This window comes from Euleptes europaea, chromosome 1 (genome assembly GCF_029931775.1).
Source record: "Euleptes europaea isolate rEulEur1 chromosome 1, rEulEur1.hap1, whole genome shotgun sequence".
Taxonomy (NCBI): domain Eukaryota; kingdom Metazoa; phylum Chordata; class Lepidosauria; order Squamata; family Sphaerodactylidae; genus Euleptes; species Euleptes europaea.
This window is the reverse complement of record NC_079312.1, coordinates 131,744,319-131,767,516: the sequence shown is the minus strand read 5'-3', so window position 1 is coordinate 131,767,516 and position 23,198 is coordinate 131,744,319. Positions and strand designations below refer to the sequence as shown.

At 43.0% G+C, this 23,198-nt stretch overlaps 1 protein-coding gene across 3 annotated transcripts in view; it reads right to left on the bottom strand.

Annotated features, from left to right (window-relative positions):
- The window catches only part of CSNK1D (casein kinase 1 delta), a 37,703-nt gene that overhangs the window by 2,282 nt on the left and 12,223 nt on the right, over positions 1-23,198 (bottom strand). Inside the window, exons 5-9 of one of the 3 annotated variants that reach the window (XM_056854541.1) lie at positions 21,912-22,082; positions 20,912-21,060; positions 12,667-12,838; positions 11,300-11,439; positions 2,273-2,340 (exon numbers count right to left, since the gene is read on the bottom strand). In XM_056854541.1, coding sequence (XP_056710519.1) covers positions 2,308-2,340; positions 11,300-11,439; positions 12,667-12,838; positions 20,912-21,060; positions 21,912-22,082 — 665 coding nt within the window. In that variant the 3' untranslated portion in view covers positions 2,273-2,307. Of the gene's footprint in view, positions 1-2,272; positions 2,341-5,019; positions 5,163-11,299; positions 11,440-12,666; positions 12,839-20,911; positions 21,061-21,911; positions 22,083-23,198 lie in introns of those variants that run through there. The other 2 variants (XM_056854549.1, XM_056854533.1) reach the window with 2 other exon arrangements.

Here is a 23,198-nt window from a genome sequence, read left to right as displayed (position 1 = left end):
ACCACCTCTGTTAGTCTCTTGCCATGAAAACCCCAAAAGGGGTCGCCATAAGTCGGCTGGACTTGACGGCACTTTACACACACACATGCACCAATCCAGGGAGAAGAAATTTCATGGTGTCCATCCCTAGCTCAATCCCTGCTACACTAGTCTTAATTAGTAGTGCAGTACCCCTTCAATCAAAATGATGCTAGTCAGACTGTGTAATGCTGGAACATAAAATAATCTGCTCACAGTCCTTCTTGAGCAACTACAACACTTTTTTGATGCACAGTTCACAAGGGCCCGAGTCGCACTAAAGTAGCAATGATATCTGGACATGCAACGAGAGGTTAATAGTTACAGACAAGAACCTCAGCAGTGGACATGATCCTGCAGTACTTCCCTCAAGGTTTCCACTTGGCTTTAAATAGGATTTTAAGACCAGCACAGATCACTCAATGTAACAAGCTGGAAATTATGTTCAACATTGATGATGATCACTCACCCCAATTACTCAAATGTTGTAGCTTCTGTGCTTCCCCAATTTCAATTGTATGCCCACCAAAATGATGTAGGGGGTGGTGATGGTGGAGAAGATGGACATATGGGAGAAACCAGCTGAAAGCCAGCTGGCTGAATGACTGTGACTGGCAATCTGCCATCTACATACAATGAATCCTCTCCTTCCCCAGTAATCTCCATAGCAGTCTCAAGTGCAGGTTATCCACCTTAATTATGAAGCCCAGACCACAAGCAAGATTTACCCTCATCCAAGCACACAAGTATTCTCAGGAAGCATCTGCCTAGCACATTCCAGCATGAACCCTGAATACAAGGTGGTTTGGAAGACCATCTGCCCAACTAAACTGTAACATGAACAGCTGGATTATCCAGATGATCGGACCCATGTGGATAATCAGTTTGCTAACATAACTAACAAAGCAAACCGCTGTTGAGTCAGAAAAACACAAAAGCAGCAGGGAGAAAAACAAGAGCAATTCCACACCAAAAGGAAAGAGAGATTAGTGTGATATGGAGCTTTATCAATGGGGGGAAAGGAGGAGAGAAAAGCAAGAGGACCTGTTAACAGAAACCAACGAACTTCTCAGTCTGACTGAACAAAAGCAATGAAACAATTCCTAACATATATCTGCAGCAAACTTGTTCACACACACTTCATGCTACTCTGCTGAAGCCCTAGCTGCTCTTAAGACCAAAAATAAAAAAAAATTGCAAAAATAAATCACCCTATACATTTAAGAACTGCTGCCACCACAGGCAGGCATGCAATTTCTACCAACACAGGCATTTAAGAGTCTCCTGTAAAGAGTCCAGAGGCACTGCTTCGAGCTTCAATTTGAAAATGTTTTTTTAATCTTTGGCTGCTTGTGGGAAAGGGAAGAGAATAAAGGCTGAATTAATTGTCTGTTCTACTCACACTAGAAGGTAGTCATAGTTAAACTATTCAACAATAATCATGGCCATAGCATCACAGTATTGTAAAATACTGGATACCCATAGAGAAGAATCTTATTACATTACTTAGTAATATTATTAGATTTATAAACTTGAAAGAGTGGCCGATCTTATTGTATAAGATGTACTGATTCTACTTACGATAGCATTAATTTTAATTAGACTTGCTTGAAACACTTGGAGGCATATTAATTTTCACATTCTGCAGACTACAATCATATAAAAAATGCCCCTGTGTTCTGTTATTAGAGAGTACTGTAATTAAGTGTAGAGTAAATTTGTTTGGAGACACAGATCATATGCAAGATACATCAGTATCTTATTAACTGTGTTGCAGCTTCTAATTGTTAGAAACCGAAGGGTTGCAAAGATGCAGTCTTGCAGCAAAAGTAATAGAACTTTCTGGCTTGCTTTAGGCGGACATTTTCCCTACACAATCTACTTAAATCTGTGTGCTTCTGGCAAAGCAGACTTGCAGCAAAGCAGCGTACATGCTTTCTCTCACATGGAGATCAACTCTGTGCAAGAAAAATGGCACACGCAGCATCCCCACCCCGATACTGCTTCATCACTACAACTTTTTGTTATCCTGTGCTGATAGCAACAGCTTCTCTCACTAAGACACCAGTACAACAGTAGTAAGTGAAGTACTAAAAAAATTCGGAAAATATCTTTACTCATTTGAAACCTGCCTATGCTTCACCGGTAGGGCAATAGGACATAAAAGCGCAGAACTGACACAAAATGCACCCAATTTGATATCCCCGCATCCAAACCCACCCGCCAAATTGGTGTCTAGTGAGAAGGGACTCACCCAGTGCTGCTTTCCAACGAGAAGGAGACGAGCAGCTACTTGCCATGGTGTTCGAAGGGAATGCTATTCTGAGGTGGGGGAAAAGACAGCCATTTGTAACAATTCCACTGGCCAATATACAATTTCAAACTGGTTTTTTGTTTTTTACTGAAGCTGCACTTGTGAAGGGTGTCTTTCAGCTGCCTCACAGAAGTTGTTTTCTCATGGATTAAAAATCCCGACAGAGTTGACAACTTAAAAGGAATGTGTTTAATGACTGACGCAGAAAGAAAGACTGCTTCAGCAGCAGGAGGCAAACCACAGTTATTTGGGAAGTGATTTTTGCTCCAGCGCCTCTCGGTCCCAAAGGATCATCATCACTTCAACTGTTTATTGCCAACACTGGCCACTGATTCAAAAAAACATTTTCCTGTGTCACAGCAGCTACCTTTGCAGAGCATTTTAACACCTTTGCAACCGAAGACAGACCTCACCTCTCCCTTGGTGCCCTCTGGTCATGATTCACAAATAACCCCGGAAACAACAACTTGAAACTCAAACTCATGACTAAGGTGGCAGCCACTCTGCTGTCTGAGCAAATGCACACAACCTAGGCTCCCTTGCAACATTGGCTTCTCTGTACTTAGAATGATCACAATGAAACTGGTTTCTTGCGGAAGTATCTATTTTAATACTACCAAATGCCACGTTTCGGTCACCCAATCGTGTTTGCAGTTCTCTGATCCAAAACTCTTGCTCTCTCATTGGTTTTCAGTTCCTTCTTTTTAGGCACACAGTTGTAGAACATCCACATATCTGTACACACATCTTTTCTTGCAACAAGAGCTGGTGTTTAGCAAGGTCAAACTGACTGCCCTCTTCTGTGAGATCACACACCAGCCAATCACGTTCCCATAGACATACCAGGAAAAACAACAACCTTGCACCTTAATGCCTTGACCCTTTCCTCTCCAAAAGCAGGATAAGCAAAGTTGTACAGAATAATTTTGTAACCAACTAATAAAAGTTAAGGCTGCTGGGAAAATATACTTGTTTAACATTAGAGAGGAAAGGCAAACCAGCACTTCCTCCTTAGGGGGTGGGAGGTTTTCAGGTTGATCACAAAATTGGCAAAAGCCACTATGCTGTTTAGATGACCATTAGCCGGTGTACATAAGAATCTAGTACACTACTACTGCTCTCCAATCAATCCCCAATAACAGTACCCCCACTCCTGATCTTTTTTTATGTTCTGAAAGACTATAGAGTGAGAGTTCTTAACAGAATGGGACTCCTGAAACATCTACTTGGGAAAATCTTGTTTCTGAAATTACAAAATAGGAAGATCATAGCAATCCTGAATAATCAAAAGTGCTTCATTTAAGCAGGCTTACTTTCACAGATAAAAAGGCTGCAATAAATGAACAGATTCCCACTAAATATAGCAATACTGAGTATTGAATGAGTCAAATCATGCTAGTCTAAATGTTTAAGACAGAACAACAGGAGTAATTTCATACAGCATTGCCAGGAGTAAACCTTCTGTAAACACAACATGGTATCTAACCCACCCCCCACTCCTCAAGTACAATACAACTTGGTATGCAATGTGCATACAAGTATATTTGCATAACTGATTTAGGATTGTTTCACCACTGGAAAGGAAAGACGCAGCTGCATGCACATGTACGAAGCAGCGTGTCATCTGTTTGGTGGGGTATACCCACCACCGCATTAGTTAACTAGCTCTAAGCCTTATGGTCGAGTTCTCACTGAGGCGGTAAGCCTGTGAGTGGGCTCCAACACTTCTGAGTGTATTCACTTATTTACTTTTATTTAGGTTTATATCCCTCCAATACAGTGGGACTTGGGGTGGGTAACAATTCAAATTTACATTAAAACCAAGAACAGTTAAAACAGATTAAACTCTACACACAAATAACAATAAAACGGCACCGGAAGCTCCCAGCAGAGTTGACTCCTGAGACTAACAGACCATCCATGAAGTAAGTGGGGAGGGGGACCAGGAGGGGCATATAAATTCCTCAACCATGTGCCTGGTGGATCATACAGCTGAATCTGAAATCCTCACTATACAAAAAGCACATCCCAGTGTCTGCTCCCCAGTGTGCTAGCATTTTATGTAGAGAGATATTTGGTCATATGGGCCTCTAGTGCACTCAGACGTATTGAAGCCCACTCACAGGTTTATCACCACATCGGGAACAAAGCCTTTACCACACCCTCAGGCCCAAGTTACTTGGCAGTTAAGAGCTATATAACACTCAGGGGTTTTGCCAAGATGTCTGAGCCACCAGAAGGCACCCCAATTTCTTGAACTTCTAGAAAGGCCTCGTGTATTCATCTGTTTGTTTCCCTGACACACTGAGACCTATTTCTAACATTGCCTCTGACCAACTCCAAGCCCTTCTCATCCAAAAACCTTTGGCAAGGAAGTTGACTGCAATTCTCGTTTGCCTCTCCAAGTTTCATTCTACTCACCTCCTCCTATTTAATGTAGCCCTGAAATGCAGTGAATTCTGCGGGAATAGCACTGCCCCTTGGTGATGTGGTATCTTGACCCTTACATGATCAATATAGAAAAGCAGAGTTCTACTTGATCCGCAATCTCCTCCTGTTTATAACGCACGAACTTTTTTATGCAAGGCCAAAACAAGAATCTGGCCAATATGATGGACCTACAAGGTTAGCAGTTTATTTAGCACTGAACAGCAGAATTCAACGTTTCAGGAGCAAAATGTCTCTTTAAATCCACTTCTTTGCTCTTTATTAACTCTTCTTTCTTCATCATCTTCTGCCTTTTGTCTTATTTGCTCTTCCTTCTGCACTTCTTTCTTTGCAGCAACTTCACATTTTCAGCTCCCCGAAGGCTCCACTCACACCCCATCCCCTGGTGCACCAAGGAAATAGTTAATGTTGACCATAAGATATCATGACAGGGATTTTAATGCTCAAAGAACAAAAACTAAATGGGGCGCCAGGGGAAGAATTAATATAATTTCACCACGTGTGAAGTGCTCTAGAACTCTGGGTGGAGCCACTGTGCTTGGGTTATTACTATGAAAATATCATAAAATATGCTAAGAATTTCTATCAAAGATGTTGGCAAGTTGACTGTCCTGATGGCATAAATATACAGCCAGCAGACTGAACTTTGCCCACAGTGTGAACTGTGATTTCCCAGTCAGATATGTCATATCTAGAGAAAACACTTAAAGTGGTAGCATAGTTGGTTCAAAACTGCTAGAGGTGCAAAATGGTGATACATTTAATCTTTCAATGTATACAAATACGCAGACAGAGAAGCCATATATTTGTAAAACCCAATTCTGTCAAGGAGAGGCTAACCCATTCCCCCCCACTCCTACACCAACCTTTACTCCACTCTTACTTGTCTCAGTAATTTTCATCCCTCCCTAGTTCCCAAGGGATAGCCCTGCGCTATGCATATCGCCATTGGGAAATAAAACACGACATTATGACAGCTGCCAGTCTCTTGGCCCTTCCCTGGTGCCGCTAAACCCAAAAAAGAAAGGAAATGCAGGCACACAGCTATTACAGACCTTTGACAGCAGGTCAGAAAGCCACAAACATAGCACTGTGCTGTGTTCTCCTAGCATGGGAAGCATAGCATGATGCCAGGATGGCAAAGCGAGTGTAGGTTGATGTCATATGGTATGTGGCAGCTTGCCTTGGAGTAACAGCCTCTCACCCAGCAGTGTGGCAAGTTTCAAAGGTGTGGCTAGTTTCTTGGAGGTGTACTTGCACTGCTGGCATACTATATTTCCCCCTCAAGGTTTAAAGCCTTGTTGGAAACAGCTTTTGCTATATACCTTATTACTATCATTCAGTATTTAAAAATTACAGTACAACCCAACTTTGCTTCCATAAGTATTAGATTCTAAACTTTCAAGCATTCTGTTATGTAACATTCTGAAGAATAAGAACTCTACAAAATTTCCATCGATGTAGGTATGGAAAGGAGGGTGTTTTTTACTAGATATATGTAACTGTTCACTGTGTGATATATCTATCATTGGTTTAAATTAAACAGCTCTGAAGCAGCTAGATTTTAAAAGGTGTGCTACGGATTATTCAAACGCAGCATTGTTAGAAGCTTTTCTCTGAAGCACAGTATAAAGGCAGACCAGGGACTTGAGATCTTCCCTGTCCTGGATGGGGCTACATACAATCCCCTTGAAAAGTCAGATTCACAGATTGGGAAAGGCGGCTCGACCTTGCGGTCACCTTAGAAAATCAAGTGGCTGCTGTGGTTTGGAGTGCTTTTGCCCAGCTTTGCCTAGTGCGCCAGCTGCACCCGTTCCTGGCACAGTCTGACCTAGCCACAGGGATCCATGCCTCAGTAACATCTAGACTGGACTACTTCAATGCACTCTACATGGGAGGGGGGCTACCCTTGGAAGAATGCTTGGAGCCTGCAGCTAGTGCAGAATATTGGGGCTAAACTGCTGATCGGGGCCAGTTAGCAGGACACCGATTCTACAGCTTCTGATTTGGCTTCTAATCTGCTTCCAAGCCCAATTCAAGGTGTTGGTTTTGACCTTTAAAGGCCTATATGACTTGGGACTGGTGCACCTAAAGAACAGTATCTACCCATATGTTCCGCCCAGGAACTAAAATCATAGGGAGAGGCCCTCTTGACTGTCCCATTGACCAAAGAAGCTGGTGGATACAAGAGAGAGGGCCTTTTCAGCAGCAGCCCCAAGATTATGGAATAACCTCCCAAGGAAGGTGAGCCTGGCCTCCTCCCTCTCAACCTCTAGGAGGCAGATGCAGACAATTTTATTAATCACTGCGTTTTGATTCGTTTTCAATTCTTCTGCTACCGGCAATTTTAAACTAAATTTTATTGAGTTTTAATATATTTTATTGCGTTTTATTGTTTACACTGTAAGCAAACCTGAGTTCCTATAGTAAAGAAAGGCAGCTAATAAATGTTTGCTGGGAAGTATTAGGTAGTCACCAAGGGGCTCATACTGAAACACAGAATATTTTATTACACAGGGAAAACCTACAAAGAACAATCAGTTTGGCCCTTCAAAGAGAAGGAGTCCTTTTTGGCTTTGCTACTTTACTCAGAAGCAAAGGCTGAATATGGTGGGCACTCTATATTCTGTGTGCAGTGAAGCCCAAGAATGGGCCATGCAACAGACTGCAGCCTTTTAGAAAGATCATCTAGCTGAAATGTATAAAGTGTGCACTATTTGGATCTCTGACATTTAAGTTAACCACATTTCTACTTGAGGAATGATTTGTTTTACCGAATGAACTAACAAGCTGATTCCTGTTGGGCTAACTTCGTGCTTTTTGGAAGGTTTTGGAAAGGTTGGAATCCAAAGCCAAACACACGGGACACGAAATGAAAACCTGTCAGTATGAAGCACTTTAATTATTAGTTCAAAGTATGTTGTCAACCAATTTAAAAAGTTGTTTATCTTCCTTTTAAATAGGAACTAACAAATATAAACAGACTCACTACCATTTGAGCTACATTTATGAGCTGACAGCACTATTACATTTTCATACATGCTGCAGGGTCCATGGTGTGTCATTAATTTTCCTGATAAAACAATCTGAATAAAGCAAAGTCACGTCAGAACAGAAAGCTGAGCCTTTGTGCATCTGAGGAATACTATTCCTTGGAATACAGCCTTTTTCATCCAAGGTCCTCAAAGACTGACCATTATGTCTGAACACAAACACAAGTCATGCAGAAAAACCTTAATTTAATAAACTGCACTTTATGTATGTAATTACTGGCATCATATTGCAAACTTCATATCAGATTTTACGGTAACAATTTAGCAAGAGTGACTACCTCGCTTTATCCTTCTCCCAAACACAAAACACAAAAACTTCCTTCATACAGAGGTGCCCTAGAAAAGTGAGATGCTGGTCTACAGAACACTGGTTGGAAATCAGTACCTCCTAAAATGGAAATATTCGCAGCTATGCATCATGGCATAGCTTGCTGAGCTTCGAATGCTCCAATACAAAGGAAAGCAAGTGATTGGATTTCAGAGTCTAAAAGGGCCTTTATTTCAGGTCATTTAAGTGGTTTAAATATGCACTTTCTTCCTCTTCCTTCGAGGCATGCAGGAACTTGGCTTTACACATGGAAGGATAAAAGAGAGAGTCTCAACATCAGCAGGATCTATACATCCCCACAACACGCTCTCATTCAAACCCTAAGCAGAATGCTCCAGTATACAAGCTCAGAATATTAAGTTTGAGGCCAAGAGCATTATCTTACTCACTAGAGATCTGGAGACTGCATAGTAAGTGAACACTATTTTACAGAATTTTCCCTCATTTTCTGGAGTGGATGTTACCTCATTACCTGAGTATTATCAATAAATATGTTCAGAAAGGTATTGAACAGCCAACCTTTACCTGCACATGAAGTGAGTTAAAGGCTGCAAAGAAAGCAAGGGTATAGTATGAATGAATTTATACTGATTATCCCGTGCAGAATTGGGGTTAGCAGAAAACTTTAAAATCCTTCAAAACCCTGAATATGTCTTTCTGCAGATTTTTTTGTTTGGTTCCTGTAAAAAAAAATCTGCTGATAGAAGGATTTCTGTCAGAGTGTGACTTCCCTGCTTCTGCAGACCCAAATACCATGCCCATGAAATGCTGTTTCAGGGAGGGGGTGGGAAACAGGGAACCCCCCAGGAACAGCATGAGGGTGGAGTCTGAGGTATGTGGTGGATGTCAGACAACCAACCAAAATCTTCCTTTCCTCTGCCTGTGGAAAAGTTCTGCAGGACCCAATCCAGTACATTATAGTAATATTTTTGCATGTAATTGCAACTATTTGTGTTGGATCACAATTTGTATTTCTACAGTGTTGCCTTCATCATATTCCACATTCCAATTTAGAACTGTTGTCTGCTTAACAGATTTTTGTCCTTTGCATCAGAGACAATTTAATATTTAGGAGACTGTAGAGGTTCAAAAACTGGTATTCAGGTTACATATCTTCAACAACAGCTGTCATGAACAGAAGCTTTAAAATATGGCAACAGTAAGAAAGCTTTACTAATTTTTGCTAGGAAGCAGTTTTACTACAGAATGGTCTCAATTTTTTACTGTATTACAATTAATAATCTGTAAACAAACTTGCTTCCATACACTTTTGGAGGGAGTGTGATTTGTTATCCAGTAGAATATTTTCTGGTTAAAAAAACGAACCACAGATACTAGAAGTTTGAATTCCAGAATTATAAACTTCTTAATTCTTCCTTTTCTTAGCTCACTGTCTAACATTCCTCATTCACTGATTTAGGAGTGTGGTGGTCTAAACATCATTCTCCACGACTGCAGCATCCACATTTATTTACTGATCAACCACACATGTTTTTGCTGCTTTGGCACTTCCTGGTTTGAAATCCAACCACAGACTAACTCATTAACGCTTCTAAAGAGCCACTTCCTTGACACAATCTTGCCTAAATTCTTAGTGCTACCAGATTCCTTTCTGTAATACAAGGCTTCTCTATGTCTCTCACACACGTTCCTCATTACAATGGTACACTCTGGCATCAAACTCTAACCAGCTGTCCAGTATTGCTTCTAAATTCACAGCTGTTTCTTTGGCTGCAATTTTGGACTGGAAAGAGTAATCCACAGCCCAGAGAGATGCCGCTTTTCCTTGCTCAAGATTCCATGTGATGAGTACCTTATTGGTGGTGCATGGATTAATGACAGATTTGGTTTCATGACACACACACATACTTGGGAACTGAGGATAAATCAGGTACAAAACCTAAAAGGCTCTTTCCTGTCGATCAGTAGGTTTCTTCAGAAGCATGACCATGAGTTTCCAAAGCAAGGGAGGGGGGAGCAACAAAAACGTAACAAAACTGAGTCAACTCTCATCAGGCTTCACAACTATGCATCCTATCATCCAAACACTTGAATCTCTATACAACAAGCATTCACATTACAGCTTATTGTGTAACTTACGCTGGAATTCAACTGAAGTATTTCAGCATTTGACAGACTTTACAAAATTAGTGCATACTGCATGGGAAAAGTTATGATTGCAATTAACATGTTTACAGGTCAAAAGCCACTCACTGCCCTTAAATTAAGTTTACTGCACAGGCTGCAAATTCAGACACCTAATCTAGCTCAGTTTCACACTTTCAACAAGGATGCATGCCCGAACCTAGATTGGAAACAATTTCTACTTCTCAAACTTATGCAGAGGATTCTAAATGTGCTAGAAGAGAAAAGAAAAGCAAAGTTGTATGAACAGTACCATCACCTAATACAATTAACAAAGCAAACTAGATAGACTTAATCTTGTTTCATCAGCTGTAACAATTGCAGGCACTGAATAGTTTAACGTACACCCCTCCTATAGCACATAGAGACTGCAGTTGCTAATACCAATCAAAGGTTAGCAACCATTTCCCACAGAAGACAATTTGTTTTGAAATACAGCCCATGCTATGTCAATATCTCTGGGGAGGCACACATTTTAACAGTTAGACACTGAACAAGTGCCTCAATTTATTATTCATCTTTAACTTTGAATAGACTCTATAGCAAGAATAAGAGCAGAGAACTTATTAATCCTGCTTCTCCATGAAATGAAACACATACAAATGGTATTTATTCATTTACACGAGGCTTCTGAGAGCTGCACTGGTTAGGAAAAAATACAAGCTTTACATCAGTTGATAAATCACATAGTGAAACAGAAGTCCCTGAAATTTGCATGGGTGTTTAAGACTGTACCTAGCAATATACAAATATCCTAAAATACAAAGGAGGTACCCACCCCTAGATTTTTGAACCCTTAACATTTAAACCACAAAAGATAAAGAGTGCAGGCTTTTTTTTATAAGTGGCCATTCAGCAATTTTCAGATCAGCTAAGAGATCTAACCGTAACAATTGTAAGGTGAACTTTCCTTTAATCCTAAATTTCATTCTGAGGAAGGCGACTAAACTCCTAACTCTTCTCTCACAAAAATAAATTGGAACCATTTTGTACCTGTGAGGTTGACATGCGCGAGGTATCTTGTCGGCCTGTTAAATCAGACGAGGAGATATTGACAGGGGCACCACGATGCAATCGCATACTCACTTTCCGTTCTCGCTCCATTCCAGATACTGGACGAGGAGAGGTGTTTGCTGTCAAAAAGATTTTAAAAAGTCAAGAACTACACTTGTTGATTGTGTTAAACTATTAAATCTGTTGGCCTCTTCAGAGAAGAATGTCAGAAGTTCTGCTATTCTTAAATAAATAGCGCTGAGGAAGGATTCACAATACCTCAATACTATTGTACATACCATTTAAGACACTGTGGGGGCTATTCAGTATTGGTGTTTGCCAAGGAGACAGCAGACAACCCACATGTCAACAACAGGCTGGTCAGGAGAGCTCAAAACAAAAAGTCTGTTGGATTGTTCAAAATCTTCTAAGCAAATATGAATAACTGAGGAGAAACACTTCAACTTATTACCATCATCATGCTTACCTTAAGTTACAGCCACCTAATATGGTACCAAAGCTGTGGGCTTAAGGGTGCTCTGGACTTGTCCTCTAGAAGAGCGGTAATGGTACAGTCCCAGAAAAATGGCAAACTTTTTAAAATCCAGAGGCCTTTCAAAATGAAGTTATTCAGTGTTGGTAGTTGGCTGTTCAAAGTAAAAAATGTCGTCTGGAACAGGCTTAAGCCTTTGGATGCTCCTGAAGTAGCTTTCTGAATTCCAGCCAGGATATTTTACCTGGCTTGAAAGCATCTACACAGGGTCAAGACCACTGTGGTAACATGATGTGTAACAGACCAAATGCAAAACAGAATGAACAGATGGGCTCCAAATGCCACCAGCAAAGGAATGGTTCTGTGCTTCAATCATTAGCTCGCTTCCAATTCTAGCAACACTGCCAGGTTAACAGCAGCTAGGATCATCTACTGGGAAGAATAATCTTTTTCTCCAAGTAATGTGGCTGAGACAACAGAAACAAGCCTTTATTGGTAGACAACATTAATTAAATGGCTCACGACAGAGACGGCACTTCGCTTGACTGTATCTTGCAGAAGCGGCAGTTGAGAAGAGATTCTATTCAGACATGTTTACTATATGTTCATTCTGCAAGACTATCAAGATCAAATCCAAGTTATAGGAAGCCACATATCTTATCTTAGCATTTGTCAGAGATGGAATCTTTTTTATGGACTAATTTCTCTCTTATACCAAGCAATACGAACAAGTACTCTGCAAAGGCGACAGACAATGCTTTGTGTGGCACACTTCCTGTTTGAACATCTGGAAACCCAGGGACCAAAGATGCTGTTCTGTCCCACCCTGCTGCATCTGCCTTGGGATTAGGAGCCAGGGCATTTCACTGCTTACCAGTATGTGAGGTTGGGGTAAGAGGAGTTGGTGGGGCTACATCTTGTGTCCCTCTCAGTCTGCCAGAGGCAGTGGATGGTAAACCACGAACTGCTGGGTTTCGTGTATGTCTCAGTCTTTCTTCCCTCTCCCTTCGTTCACGCTCAGCATCTTCAACTGCTCGGCTGGCACCCTGAAAGATTAACAAGAAATGTGACAGGGGTTGAACTACTGTGTGTAGTACTGAAACTGATGACTAAAGCATTATATCTGACACAGTACTACGTATCTGTGATGTACTGAATTTGTACTGATGCGCATGGAAACCCAACATTAGCCTTTCTAGGGGAAAACAGATAGAAAGGGTAACTACAATGCCACAACCCGAGATAACTCTTACTGGGGAAATGCCTTATACCCTGGAAGCATGTCAAAAGTTACAATAATCAGGTCTGCACTCTGTATATGCTGAGAGAGTGCTGAGTGGCTTTTACAGGCTAAAAGGTACACAAGGGAAAAGCAGGGTGCACGTGACTAATCTCCCAGCACAAAAATTATCCAGTTCCATAATAGATATTCAGATGGCCCAGTCAGGGAAGACCAAATGATAAAAGTCACACCTATATCCCAAAGCCTGGGAAGCCAAAAAAGAAAAACAAACCTTGCTCCCCTCCCAACAAAAGTTAAATGGTGGTGGTGTGTTCTCTGGAGGCATTTCTTGGTGAGTCACATTTGATAATTTGTTATAAAACTTGGTACAAATTGCATTCAGGCTATTTCAATCAGTCATACTTCAGTTGTTTTAATCTTTTAATTCTACTTAATATGAAACTCTGGAGGTTGCCAAGCTGTCGAACGCCCTTAGCTCTCTACTACCCAGTTGCTCTGAGTGCTGTTTTCTGTGTTAATCACTGCTCCTCTAGACTGTTGTAGGAATCACTCTTTGTTGCTTTAGAGAAGTAAGTAAAAGGAATGGGGTTATTCCTCCTTCTGTATTATTTAGGTCAATAAGCAGCAATGCAGCAGAGGGGGCCGGGGAAGACCACTCATGCGGAAACTTCCCCTAGTTTAGTTACCCAGAGAGAGAGAGCCAACTGGGAGTGCAGGAAGAGGGGCAAGGCTGGGCAGCTAACCTGGGAAGGCCAGTAACCTCACTGGCTCAGTGGTAGAGTAACTGCTTGGCATGCAGAAGGGTCCCAGGTTCAATCCCTGGCATCTCCAGTTAAAAGGACTAGGCAAGTAGGTGATGTGAAAGACCCCTGCCTGAGACCCTGGAGAACAGCTGCCGGTTTAAGTAGACAATACTGACTTTGATGGACCGAGGGTCTGATTCAGTATAAGGCAGCTTCATGTGTTCAATTTCTAGTTGCACAAGCATCAAGCCAATTCTCAACTATGGACAATATATAATCAGTTTAGCGAAAAGATCAGGAAATATCTAGTGCTGCTTTGTTCCACCTTTGACTAGAAGAAAGTGCTTTATTCCCTTGAATGATGTCCTCAACATGCTGAATGTAAGAGAGATTGCATTTAAATGCTGCAACCAACTCTGCTTGTTTGCAATAATTACTTCCTCCTCTGTGCAGAGTGTGACTGAAAACTTCCTGCTTTTGGAAGCCTTTGAACTCCAATTTGATATCCTAATATAGGGTGCTTAACAGGAGTGTGTTACAGCAGCTGAATGCGTCCAAAGAAACTCCACAGTGAATCCATATTTGCGATTGAGGCAAATCGGAGCCTTGTTTACTCACCATGAGGGCTCCTTCTGTTCTGGGGTCGAAGGGAATCTTGCAGACTGTGGGTTTTGCCATCACATGCCCAGGGAGGCAGGACTAAACTTTCAACGTCCTGTCTTCCTGGGCGGGAAACCCGCCTGAGCCCAATTTGCGGACTCATCGAGCTAATAAGACAGGTAAGTATAGAACAAACAACACTAGAAGAAAAAACAGCTTGAAAACAGTAAACTGTAGGTAGAAATTGGGAATCCCATGAAAAAACAACTAGGATGGCTCCCTTTCCCTACGGGGAAAACACTAACGGCTTGAGGAGTTCTAAAGAACTCTTAGCTTCAGCATGAATATGAAGTCAGCATCACCCGATGGGGCAAAGGTTTACAGTCATCTTGGGAATGGATACTCTTGGGTGGGCAAGATGCCCTTCGACCCCAGAACAGAAGGAGCCCTCACGGTGAGTAAACAAGGCTCCATTCTCGTTCTAGGATTCCGGGCATCTTGCAGACTGTGGGATCTCCAAGAGCTAGACCGTCTGGGTGGGCCTAGGATTCGTCCAAGACGTGCTGCAACACCCTTCTTTCGAAGGCTGCGTCAGCCGAGGACATAGTGTCTATTTTGTAATGTCTTATGAAGGTGGAAACTGTGGACCAGGTGGCCGCACGCCAAATTTCCTCCACAGAAGCTTGCCTACCGAATGCTGCCGTGGTGGCTGCGCTACGAACGGAATGAGCGGTGATTCCCGTTGGAACCACGATATCGCTGGCCTTATATGCTTCGGTTATGCATTGTCTAACCGCATAGCTGATTGTTGCTCTGGACATCTTCAGCCCTTTGGATGGGTTGGACAAGGATATGAATAGCGAATCGGACCTTCTGATAGGGGCTGTGCGTTTTAGGTATACTCTAAGGGACCTTCTGAGATCTAAATTGTGCCACTCTTTTTCCCTGGGGTGTCCAGGGTTGGGGCAGGAGGGGAGATTGATTTCCTGCTTGTGGTGGAAAAGTGAATTCACCTTTGGGATAAAAGTGGGATCAGGTCTAGGGACCACCTTGTCCTTATGGAAGGTGCAAAAACCTTTGCGAGCCGATAAGGCCCCGAGTTTGGAAACTCTCCATGCGGATGCGACAGCCGTTAGCAAAATTGTCTTCATCCTCAGCAGTTTCAATGGGATCTCCCTTATGGGCTCAAAGGGAGGTCGTGTGAGAGCTGACAACACTACATTAAGTCGCCAAGTAGGGAACCGGTGCACTGGAGGAGACTTAGTTTGAAGCAACCCTTTTAGGAAGGCCTGAATGTGTGGGTGCCTAGAAGGAGCTGCGCCATCGACTGAGGAGAGGATTGTTGATAATGCCGCTATTTGTCTACAAAGGGTGGCTGCCTTGAGACCTCTATCTGCACCCTCTTGTGAGGAAGGCGAGGATCTTGGGGAGACCCGGAGAAAGCGGGTTGACCTGCTTTCTTCTGCACCATAGGACAAAAGTCCTCCAGAAAAAATCGTATATTCTCCTAGTGGAAGGCTTCCTAGGCTCGATCATGGTGTTCACAATCTCCAAGCTATATTCACAATTTAGGAGTCTGCTCCACTTAAGTTCCAGGCGGTTAAGTGAAGCCATTGAGGATCTGGGTGGAACAGAGGTCCCTGTAGAAGTAGGTCTGGGACAGGTGGCAGCTCCCACGGCTGTAGGACTGATAGCTCCTTGAGGCTGGGGAACCATGGACTTCTTGGCCAGAATGGGGCAATTAGGATGATGGTTGCTTTCTCCTTCCTGATTTTCCTGATGACCTTCGGGAGGATGGGGAAAGGAGGGAATGCAAAGAGTAACTCCTTTGGCCATGGCGACATCAGGGCGTCCAGGGCTTCGGCTGCTGGGTGGAAATAGCGAGTGAAGAAGTGAGGAAGAAGATGATTGCTCGCCAACGCAAATAGGTCCACTGTGGGTTGGCCGAACCTCTTTGTTATTTGGTCAGATTGACTTGTTGCGCGACCATTCCCCTTCGTCTAGGATCTGACGACTCAACCAATCGGCTTGTAGGTTGAGAACTCCCCTGATATGTTCCGCAGAGAGGGAAGATATGTGAATTTCTGCCCAGGAGAGGATCAGCTCTGCTTCTTGATGCAGTTTGGAGGACCTCGATCCCCCGTTTGTTTAGATGTGCTTTGGCACACACATTATCCGTTCGCACAAGGACATGCCGGTGAAGAAGCAATTCCTGAAAATGGAATAGAGCTAGCCTGATGGCTCTGAGCTGTAGAATGTTTATATAGGGTTTTTTCTCTGCCTTTGACCCCTGACCCGAGGCTCTGACATGTCGCTCCCCAGCCCTCGAGACTGGCATCTGTGTGGATCTGGATTTGGTCCTCTACGCTGAAGTATAGTCCTTTGTTGAGATTCTTGCGTTTGCACCACCATCTGAGGCTGACTTTGAAGTCATGGTTCAGGAGAATGGATTTGTCTCTCTTCCTGGCTATGAGATGCTGGTATGGCTGCAACAGATGTTGCAGCGGCCTCGTGTGGAACCTGGCCCAGAGAACTCAACTCAAACAAGACACCATTATCCCCAGTAACTTGGCGAGGAACATGATGCCCCTCGTTCTGGATCTGATTCTTCCCTGGACCTGGCGCAGATCAGAATATCGTCCATGTACGGGAATATCTTTATTCCTTCCTTCCTCAGTAAGGCCACCAATAAAGACATGTGGTACTGATGCCAGGCCGAAGGGGAGGGCTCTGAATTGAAAGTGCTTTCCTGCATAGGAAAATCTCAGAAATCTCTGATGTTTGTGGAATATGGGGACATGGAGATATGCCTCCTTTAAGTCCAAGGAAGTCATGAAGTACTCTGCCTGCAAGGCCTCTACTGTGGATCTGAGGGTTTCCATGTGGAATTTCTTGTATAGGACAAATTTGTTCAGGTGTTTTAAGTCTAATATGGCCCTCCAGTCTCCGTTTCGTTTTCGGACCATAAAAAATATGGAATAGACTCCCATGCCAATTTCCTGGTCCAGTATTGGCTCTATTGCCTGAATAAGGGTCAAATGAGCTATGGCATCTAATGTCCTTAGATGTTTTCCCTTTTTTAAGGATCATGGGGACATGACTGGCCTGTCTTTCGGAATGCTGGTAAATTCTATTTGATAACCTACTGAAACAACTTGGGAAACCTATGAATCGGTGTATGACCGATCCCACATCCGCTGGAAATTTAGGAGCCTTCCCCCCACTGCCAATGTCCTGGCGTCATTGCCTAGTATTTTTGGAGAACTTGTCTCCCTTGTGGCCGCTGAACTGCTGCTGTCCCTGTTGGGGACGAAAAAACCTGCCGCCTCCTCTATGAAAGGAACCTCTATTGTTCCAATTTCCCCTGTGCTGGTCTGGTCTGAAGCGCGCGAGGGCGTGAAAAGACCTGAAGTTTGGGAAGGAGGAGGAGGAAGAGGAGGACTTGCCTTCCTTCCTGTATGATTTGGGTAATACTATTTTCTTATCCTTGTCTTCTACAAGGATCTTTTCAAGTCTTTCCCTAAATAATTTTCCACCTGAGAAGGGGTAGGATAGAGTGAGTGACTTCGTCTTGAACTCATTTTGCCATGGGTGCAACCAAAGAGCCTTTCTAATTGCCACATTGGAAGAGAGGGCCCAGGCGGCGAAGGTCATTGTTTCAAGTGAGGCGTCCGCCATGAAGGTAACAGCTTTTAAAAGTCTGTTGAGTCCTTCAGCTATCCTACGGTTTTCTCCTGTGTATAGCTGGGCTACTTTCCTAGCCCATACTATGGAAACTCTGGCCATAATGGAAGTGGCTGCCGAGGCCTGAATGGCTAGGGCAGAAGAGTCATGGACTTTTTGGATAAAATTTCAGCTTTTCTGTGCATGGGTTCCCTAATGTTACCCATTCTGTCTTCAGCAGGCAGGTCTGGGCAGTGGACTGCTGCCACAGGAGCATCAATTAAGGGCATTTGGAGAAGTTCCATAGCCTGGGGAACCATGGCATACAGCTTTTTGATGTTGGATGAGAACTGTCCGTTTGCTGATGGCTTATCTAACTCAGCTTTAACCTGCTTCTCAAAAAATTCTGGGAATGGTATGGCATGACTCAGATCGGGATCTAGGGGAAAATTTGTTATCTCCCTTCTTTCTGGATTTTGGGTTGGACCCTGAAGTAGGTTCAGGATCCTCGTCCAGATCCAAGGCCACTAGAGCTTTGCTCAACAGGGACTGAAAGTCCTCAGCAGGAAAGAGTCAGGGCCGTTGTTCCTCTAAAATGACTGGATTTTCCCCGTCAGAATCAAACTCCCCCTCCTCCCTGCTTTCTGCGTCAGAGTCTGCCCCCACGAAGGCAAGCTCCTCCCTGGATTGATCGGTGATATCTATGTAGGGGGCCTTCATGGCTGCCTTAGTGGGCCATCTGGAGTCTGCCAAGCTAGATCTGGCCTCTGCGTCCCCTCTAAAATTGCCATCAGTCCTACCCTGGGGTGGGACAATACATATATTTTTGAGAAGGGGGGGAGAGAGAATCACTAAATGCCTGTAACATTTGGGATTGTCTGTCTAGCACGCCACTGAACAGGTCAAAGGCTTCCCCTCTAGATAATGGAAGATCGGGGTCAATTACGTTACCCTCCAGCCGGCCTGCTGAGCTGGTCGTGGCGGCGCCCTTTCCTGCCAAACCTACTGGCCCGTGAGTTATGCCTGCCGATGCAGCGTGGTGCACTTTTCGCGCCATTTCCAAGCTGCAATTTTTAGGCGCGCTGGGTCCATCTACGGTCAGCTCCACGGTACTGCAAGGGCGGCCGTTGGAGTCCTCCTGGCGATCTTGCCATGTCGAGGCGACGAGGGCTCGATCGCTGTCCTCCTCAGAGAGGAGCTCTTTGTCCGAGCTCTTCGTCCGACTCCCTCCTTTCGCCCGCCATCTTGCTCTCAGGAGCAAAGGGGTGGGGGAGTGTCGAAAAAAAAAACTAGGAGGACTGGGATGGAGAGGGCAGACAGAAATAGAGGGCTTGGCTGGAGTGGGGAAGAACTAGTGAAGATTGAAAAGGAAAGAATAGAGACAAAAGTTCTCATAAGGTGCTGGAGCTCTGCGACGAAGCTGCCTCCCTAAAGCAAGGCAGGACGGAAATTGGGCTCAGGCGCGTTTCCCGCCCAGGAACACAGGAAGTTGAAAGTTTATTCCTGCCTCCCTGGGCATGTGACAGCAAAACCCACAGTCTGCAAGATGCCCAGAGCCCCAGAACGAGAACAACAGTTTCCCTGGAATGATCTGCTGCAATTTTGGAGCTGCTGTTCAATAAATGGGGAGTCTGGACACATGGTAGGATAACAGAATTAGAGAGCAATCCTACACAGGTCTACTCAGAATCTTGTTCTTATCAACAGAATGACCTGACATCTAAAGCAATTATTTACTATCAAAGATCAGAATAGCAAGCAAAATTCTTGATTTGAGGAAAAATTGAAAAACAAAAATTATAGGGACATCCTAGCTCTAGTTTTCCTCATCTTGGCATAATACAGAATTGTTCTGATTCCAAATAAAACAGCTAATAGTCAAGAGCCTAAACATAAGAAAAATTAAGGCCTATATTTTAAAGACCATCCAATGGCTCTATTCTCATTCTCTTTCTATTTGCCTTTTGCTTTTGGAACAACCATGGCTAATCAGAACAGATATGAAGAGGAGTATTTAAAATGTACAGGCAACTTATAGCAAAATACCTCAAGTGATCTCATGCTACTCATCAACATTGGTTTAATACAATTTGCAGTTATATAACAAAGATGATTAAAATCAATGCAGGTAGCCATCCTACAGTCCTGTTTACCCTGCCATCTTTCCTGACACTTATGAGAGAAAGTCAAATAAAAGTGGGCCAAAAACAACATCAGAACAGCACCAATTGGTCCACTGAAATGATGATATAATGGAATGTTAATTCCTAAGAGTCAGTGGCTTAGATCCAATGCAGCATTTATGTAGACAGAAGACCCGAGAACACAATGTGTGTGTGTGTGTGCGTGTGTGTGCGTGTGTGTGTGTGGAGCATTCTGAGCTGCAGTGGGAAGGAGGAGATGAGAAAGTTATGCTCCATGGATGGAAAGCCTTCCATTTCCAAAAACGTTCTGCTGGATCCAAGTGATAAAGCAGTGAGGCAAGTATCACATCAGATCAACTTTGACCTCTCTAAGCTAATGACTCGGCCCTGTTTATAGCTGGATAAAATACAGGTTGCCAAATACACATTGTCAGACCCAGTCTTCAGGGATTTAGCTGGAAGCTAACATCATAAACTCTGGTTGCAGTCCTGTTGCTTACAAAGACTCATGCCAACATATCAACTGGTTCAGATGTAAAGAAAATCTATACAGTGCCTACCCCAAACATCCAATACGAAGTTCAACATCAGAAGAAAGTTAGCCATTTAACCAGCCTTTTGGATAGCAAATCAATATATCATATACTACACTTAATCCAGTTCTCCAACAGCATTCCCAGTTTCCCCCCTACATTTTAAAGAGATTTAAATTATCTGGCTACTTACAAATTTGAGCATGTTCCAATCAAACACATAATCATAGGAGAAGCCTTGTCTGTGGAAGAGGTTTCTGAATAATTGTCTTAGATAAGAATAATCTGGTTTGTCATCAAAACGCAATGAGCGGCAGAAATTCAAGTATGTAGCAAACTCGGCTGAAATGAGAAATCCTGATCATATTACCCAAGTCAATGCAAAAAAAGAAGAAAAATCAGTACAGATTCAACAGCTTTCGAAACCACTCCTGAGCATTTCTGCATTCACCATCCCAGCTGCATGGCAACTGAAGCAGCAGATCTGTATTGTATGAAGTGATAAAATTTTGTCCCCCATATAGAGAAGTGAGGTCTTTTCTTCACATGCTGAAAGGTTCTCAGTGATGATCACATCGTATCATCCTTTGGACGTTATTAGGCTACATTAGTCAGAGCCATCCCACAAAGGAGTAGAGAGGTCTGAACGCTAGTCAGCCACAAGAATATAAGGATAGTATTTCCCTTTTAAAAGGATGGCAGAATAAAACAAGGCATTAACCCATGCTAATTGACTAACAAACCATTTCCAGTTTTCCCAATTTACAGGACAAAAGCAAAGGAAAATAGGTGCTGGGGATATAGTAAACAATGCAGTTCCTGCCTGTTCAAACAGGAACTTAGCAACTATAGGTTAAATTATGGCGCCATGTGAACACTAAGTGCACACACGACTTTTCCCTTTAAGGATGCAATGGGCAGTTCACCATGATAAGCAAACACTATAGGCAGTGCAAAAGGCATACACTGAGCAAATGTATCTGAAAAGATAAAAGGGCAAAAGGAGTTGCTGAGTCAACACAGAAAACCCAAACAATTCACTTAGCCCAAGATAAAGTTGCTACATGAAAAGAAATGCCAGAGTAAATGGTGAACTGGAGATGTAACAAAAGACATAATATTAATAGAAGTTTCACTGATAAGTTTGATTGCATAATCATTTCAAGATTATCTATTCCAGAGGATGAACTTACAAGGGTATCCTTTACACAAAACCTCAATGGGTGTAGACATTTTCTTTTCACTGATGCGTTCATATTTCTGTCTCTTTGTGGCTGCTTTCAATCCCTGCCAGGGGAGGGAGCCCAGGTTAAAATACATGAGTACATAGCCCAAGGACTCCAAGTCATCTCTGCGAGATTGTTCTACAAGAGTATAAGAGTGGAGCCATTAGGTTCTATTATCTGGTGAAATAGCACAAAGGTGTTTAATGCAACAAATGATACTTAGCGAAAATATTACCTTAAAAAAGATACTGCTAAATATTGGGGTAGGGGTTCAGTTTGCCACACAATAAAAAAAAATATGTTTACTCCTATTTATTCCTAATGATTCCCATAGTGCCGGAAAGGACTTTGTAGAACCAGGGTCATCCAGCTCATCCCCTACACAGGATCATTTATCCTGGCCTGCCCGCCTACCCGTCAATCAGGGGTTCATAAATTCTAGTTTGGCTTACTAGCCAGTTGTTTGTGGTCACCACTACTTCCCTTCTTCACTCCAGTCCTCTGCATGCGCCTAAGGACAAACATAAGCCGCTGGCTGGGGTCTGCTTCATTTACTAGAGCTTTTGCATCTCTCATGCTGCTGCTTGAATTTGAGAGGTCAGCACATGCCAACAGTGAGGGCATTTTTGGAGCCCTGTGATCCAGACCACAGGGTGCCAGGAACAGTGAACCAGCAAGCTGTGGAAAGGTAATTACAGAGCAAGTAGCTAGAGATGATTCACACAAGTGATCCAAGCCACGCTCTGCAGGGTTAATCATAACACATCTTTCACTCAAAGTATAGCCAAAGACACAAGGCAAGACACTCTTCTCCAACCTATCTGCTCCAGAACTTTCATTATGATTGAGATGTTCTTATTGCTGGGGGGCTGAACAAAGGCAAGGCCAACCCAACCTAGAAGCACTTTTGCCAGCTTGACCTGAAGGTAAGGGTGTTGCCTACTCCAAATAAAGGTATGTGTCTGAACCTGACCAAAACACAGCTATCAAACCACCCCCACAGAAACATATTGGCCAAAAAAGCACCAAGCATCTTTGTTCTATACTGGGGTTGCCTGATGTTTTCAAGAGGTGGAATGCACTCCCTCACTTGAGACTATATTTCAATCAATCAATCAATCAATCCTTTATTGGCATAAAAAGGCACAATACAAAAGGATACGAAAGGAATGGAGATATTAAAAGGTGCCCTTTAAAAATAGTTAATAGACAGTTACATCGAATAACATTGTTTGTTAAATATAGACTATATTG